At 36.7% G+C, this 5,623-nt stretch overlaps 1 protein-coding gene across 1 annotated transcript in view; it reads right to left on the reverse strand.

Moving 5' to 3' along the window:
- SSB (Sjogren syndrome antigen B (autoantigen La)) overlaps nt 1–3,444 on the reverse strand; it is a 5,426-nt gene extending 1,982 nt beyond the window's left edge. Inside the window, exons 1-7 of the mRNA XM_010086883.1 lie at nt 3,370–3,444; nt 1,802–1,905; nt 1,461–1,635; nt 1,210–1,317; nt 1,009–1,109; nt 698–769; nt 570–612 (exon numbers count right to left, since the gene is read on the reverse strand). Of these exons, the coding sequence (XP_010085185.1) occupies nt 570–612; nt 698–769; nt 1,009–1,109; nt 1,210–1,317; nt 1,461–1,635; nt 1,802–1,905; nt 3,370–3,435 (669 nt within the window). The 5' untranslated portion in view covers nt 3,436–3,444. The remainder of the gene's footprint in view (nt 1–569; nt 613–697; nt 770–1,008; nt 1,110–1,209; nt 1,318–1,460; nt 1,636–1,801; nt 1,906–3,369) is intronic.
- Between the last annotated feature and the right edge of the window lie 2,179 nt (nt 3,445–5,623).

Below are 5,623 nucleotides of genomic sequence, written 5' to 3' on the forward strand. Positions count from 1 at the left end.
AAAGACCTTATTTATGCTGATGTCAAAGTCTTGCATAATGTTTCTCTCCTCCTCTTTTTTTTCTTTTTTAAATTTTCTTTGCTTACTATGATACATTTACGTGGAACTTGGGACTCCTTTCCCATAAGAGAGTTACAGTCTTTAAATTCTACAAAACAGTTTTCTGAAGGATGACAGCTCAGGTTGAAAATCTATATAATACTGATTAAATCCTTTACTATCCTTTAAATACCACAGAAGAACAATGATCTCAATGGTGCATTTAGGATCACTTTTCAAGAGGTAAACATGCCTAGCAATCTAAATTCAGGGTACGATCCTTTAAACAAAATTACTCTCTTGAAAATAAGAATAAATACCATGACAAAAAGTCTTACTGTGGGTTATCTGGCAAAGCTTAAGTGTCTTTCTAGAAAGTACTCTATATTACAGAATTTCAAACTCTGAATGTCCCACATTAGGTCTACAAAATGTACCTGCAGGGGCACATTTGTTATGTGTGGACTGAAAATCCATACAAAAGCAAGCATTACATAGTTTTCAGGTATAGAGATTTAAGAAACCCATACCATTTCAGCATCTGCTGCTTGTTTCTGTTTTTCTTCTTTTTCCCTGTAGAAAAGTGAAATTAGTTAAAGAATTGGTTCAAGTGCAGTCAGGTATGCAAAACCAGGCATTTCAGTTGATAATGACTTACAGTTTAGCTCTTGCTTTAGCTTCTACTTTGTTTTGTCTCCTTTCTTCATTCTTCTTTGTACAATACTCTTCCCTTCAACAGAATGTAAGCTAAGTTAATACCACGTAAAGTATGCCATTATAATTACTTTCTAAGACAGCAGTAGCCAAGAAACAGTTGAGATTATCTTTTGGAGTTGAGATTCTAGTCTCCAAAAGGTACAGATACCTGTACAACAGTGTAGAAACTTACACTTCTAAGGGTCAAGTCACATTCTTGTCTAAATCCACTCTTGACCATTATTAGTTCATACATCAGTTACATGGACTTACTTGAAAAGTACTATCAGCTCTGTGTCTTTGTACTTTTGGTTTGGGATCTCTGTGAACTTCTTAGCAGACTCAACACTATCAAAAACTGCAAATATTGAGCCCTGTTAAATGGTAAGAGACATTCAGTGTTAGATTAATTGAACAGAATGTTGATCAGGGGGAATCCCTGCCCCAGGTCCAACCATTAATCACAAGAGCTACCTTAAATGTTCTCTGCAGTGTTCTCCTCATTTGAATGTTTTCAACTGGACCTTTATCCTCCAGCCATTCTTTGATATCATCAAGAGTTGCATCTAGTGGAAAGCCTTTCTGCAACACAAAAACAAGCTTCAAATATATGGAACAGACACTTAGAAATGATAACCTATCTAGTATGAGTTAATTCAAGCTTTAATTAAATGGTTTTCAAAGCCATAGAGAATAGCACTGAGCAAAGGAAGAAGTTTACTTACAACATACACAGATCTGTTTTTGATTGCAGCTTTATACTGGTCATTTAATTCAGGAAGAGGTTTGTTTGGAGATCTTCTGATTTTAGTTTTGTCTTCATTTATTTCCATTAGACCAGTCTTGGATTTTCTTAGTGCTTCTACAATAACACTAAAATCTTTTGAAAGGCGACTTAACCTATTGAGTAAGCAAACAGGTTATTACAAATATACAGGCAAAGCTGAAGCCAAATGTTAAAGCAGGAATAGGAGTTGTACATGCAGACTGGGGATATCTGGCCCCAAATAGAGATAAACTAGCTGAAAGTTACCCTTCCATCCACATTAGCTGTACTTTGTCTTACCTGTTGAATTTGATCATTACTTCTAAAGGCACCCAGCCATCATCTAGTTTGATCTGTTCCTTTAGGAACTTGTCTCTTGGTAGATTGTGATTGCCAAAATAGTACTGCAAAAAATAAGGGGGGGGGGGGAGGGAAAGATCTGTCATTGAACGTTCAGTCTTAAAAAAAACTCATTTCATCTGACAACTTACTGCAGTGGATCACAACATACCAAAATTCATTAATCTGAAATTAGAAATTCCAAAATTATTACTTCCTGCTTTAATGTGATACTTTCCCAAAATTTAGCTGCAACACATAAACTGTAAAAAAAGCACTGCTTCATCCCATGGGACTAGCGAGGCAAAGGTAGACTGCAGTTTTGTTTAGGAAAGACACAAAGCTTATTCTGTTAACATAATTATCAACCTGATCGAGCTCTGCAAAGTCAAAAGTTAGATTTGTCACCATGAGATTCAGATTTTAGTCCATATATAAGGAATGTATAAGCAAGAATATTGTATTTGCCACACTGAGAAATCATACACATAGACTAGAGTTTCTAGGTCTCACTCAAGAAAATACTGTAAGATAAAAAATTTGTTTATATTTTAATTTACTATGTTGTCATTTTGATCATGTCCAGCATGGGAAGAGCAGAATGTCACATAATCGACAAATTGTTCAATTCAATACAAGATAGACAAGTTAATCAGGTTCTTTTGCTTGCTAGCAGTCATCTAACTAGGCTCAAATACCTGAAGCCATAGGATAAATTGAAGCATTTCCACCAATATCATTGTGCTTTAAAAAGCCTGCAAATTTTACAATACCTCTTCTTCTAGTATACCTCAAAAGTACATTACCACAAGTCTAGCTTTGTTAACTGTTTTTTCCTCAATCTCTTGTTTTTTCTCATAAATAATAAGTACAGCTCCATATGCTAATGGAGATTCACATGCAGCTGTATTTTTGTCCTTCAGGAAAATATTTTTTTCTAGATGTCATTTTAAGTGCTGTGCTCAGTTTTCCATTGTAGGGTAACCCTCAAAGCCTCTAGAGTGAGAAACAGTTAATCTAAAGTAGGTATACAAGTTTAGTTGCAATTTGTAGCAATAAATTACAAAGTAGTAAATCGTAATAGCAAGTTATGCACTGTGCTAATATACTGGACAGCACAGATTCCCGAGGAGGATTTTTTCCTCCCAAAAAATTAAGTAATTTAGAATTTAAATGCATCTTCCTATTTGCATACATAGAACAACCCCAGCAAACATAGTAAGAAATTGTTTAATGATACATTTACTTGCTATAGCACCTAAAACACTAGCAAGTTAAACCTTTTGTGTTTTTAAATGGTGGTCTTACAGGCAACTCTAAACAACCATAGCTTACAACTTAGACTACAATTATTAATTATCTTAAAGTGTTAAATACCTATCATAGACCTGTGACAGACATTTTTTTAAAGAGCCGAAGATTCAATCCTAGCTCCCTATGAAGTTAGCTTCCTATTAGCCAAATCCCTACCAACAAATGTCTCCAAAATTGCACCTCAGTCAAGATCCCAAACTATAAATTTAACTTACCTCAATTTGCTGACAGATTTTACTTTCCAAAATAGACATGTTTTCACCATCTCCGTTTTCAGCCATTTTCACCAGCTATGCTGAAAATAATTTAGAGCAAAGGCACTAAGTATTGAATAGTACTTTCTACAGACTTTCGTTTGTATAGTGTTGCATTTCACTGCAGCCTCATCTAAACAAGATAACAGACAAGTTCTTTAGCCATGCATTTATGGCTGTGAGCCTCCTTTAAACAGGATAGCAGAACTCCAAGTGGATACTATGAAACAAGTGGGAAAAAAAACCAAACAAGTAAAATACTTCAGTTGTTAAGGCAGCATTTGGCATTCTACATTCAGTGTCAGTAAAAAAAAAAAAAAAGCTGGCACTTTACAAGGCCTAGATCCTCAGTTGGTACCTAACAGCAACAAACCTGAGAGCCAACAACATTTGTTAAGTCAAATCCAACCTCTCATCTCTACACAAAATATAACAAAAATTGTTTAATATTCTTCAATAAGTATAATTAGAAACTTTCCTTAAGTTTCTGCCTCCTAATTAAATATTGAAAGTTCAAGGAACTTACCGGAGGAAGGAATGAGAATATCTGCATTTACGAGTACATCCTAAAGATGTCTAGTTCTCTCCTTTACCAACTTGTCTTCACTGCAGTCCTGCCCGAATACTGAATCAAGGGTGGCTAATGTGATACTTATCTCCTTCGATAGGAGATAAGATGTTTTAACTTGAGAGTAACTTCTTCCCTTAACTGGCATCAAGCATATAATCCCAGTACATCAGATACAGTCACTACATGCACTACAAGGTTGGTAAGAAAGCAGCTACTGGCCAGAAAGGTAACTGGGATCAGAAAATGTATATCTAGTTGCTCTTAAGATAGAGTGTGAAGAGTAATCCTTGAGGAAAAATGCAGCTTTATAAAGGTGTCAGAAATCACTTTGAATTCAGTTTTGAACCATGAAGCAGACTTCTTTCTCCTTTTGGACACTACCACACTTGTTAAATCCAGCTACAGAAGATGAAGCAGTTGTGTGGCCCCCAGTTACCCCAGTTCACAGATCAGTGATCATTAAGACTACCGGTGAAGATGTCTTGCATGGTTTATTGGGAGATTTAAGCATACACATTCTGCTCTTCTGCCACTTGTGGGACAGCAACATCTTTCAGGTCATCAAGATGAGCGACAACGAAGAAGTAGGGAAAACTCTCCTGGAGACTCCCTTGTCACAGGAAATTATATCACAACACCTGCCTGGCAGCCCCATCTTATTTTAGTAATTTAATTCACTAATCACTGTTCATCCTACTGCAGTCTGCAGTATTCCCATTGTCTGCTCTTCCTGATCTTGAGGCTATATTGCATCTTTTGACTTGGTTGCAAGTTCTTTTTAATCTAGGCACTTACAACCTCAAAATTTGCATCCTGGTCTCCACTACTGGACTTCCACCTGTACCTAACATTGTAACACTCTTTAAAGCACCATTTCAGCAAGTGTTAGATGACAGCTCTGCTCAGAATGTGATTCCTTTTTTCTATAAAGCACTTCACTAAAATCCACAGCATAGTACACGAGCTAACAGTTGCAGTTACTTTAGTTACATCTCAGATTAGCCACCCTGACTACAGGAAGAGTGACTTAGTTCATCACCACATTTAGGTGTTGGCACTATCTTAACTCTCCCCGTGATGTTGTCCCCAACACCTGACTTGGGAGAAACCAGTGTTCTGTTTTACATTATTCCTAATGTGTAATTTAGTGGCCATCTATGGAGTAGTCTCAGCTTTTCCCATTGGATCAATTAATCGACCACACTCCTTGTGTGCTACTGGAACACCTGATCCAACAGAAAGTTAACCCCACTGAAGAAAGGGAAGAACAGTTTAATTAGATAAATTCATCACTGATTCGACTCAGCTTGTAGAAAACACTAGTGATGGAGCTGTTAGGGCAGGGAGGACAAGAGAAGGAAAAAAAAAATCAGAAACACCTTTCTGTGGCAGCAAGCAGTTGTAGCAGGTTAGATTTGACATCAAAGTGTATCCTCAGGGTCAAGAAAAAGGTATGAATGGCAGCTATGTGAACCTTCATATTCTTGAACCTTAATTTGGTGATTACCTCACATTGCAAAGCCTCTTCTCCAGACGTGGCAGATTTTTTTAAGCACTATGCAACTTATTTAAGTGAACCACTTTCTTATGGGTGCTTCCACAGTACAGCTCAATTAATGTTTAAGATGACATACTGAGAGGCAC

Source organism: Pterocles gutturalis, unplaced genomic scaffold, assembly GCF_000699245.1.
Source record: "Pterocles gutturalis isolate BGI_N339 unplaced genomic scaffold, ASM69924v1 scaffold29211, whole genome shotgun sequence".
NCBI classification, from domain to species: domain Eukaryota; kingdom Metazoa; phylum Chordata; class Aves; order Pterocliformes; family Pteroclidae; genus Pterocles; species Pterocles gutturalis.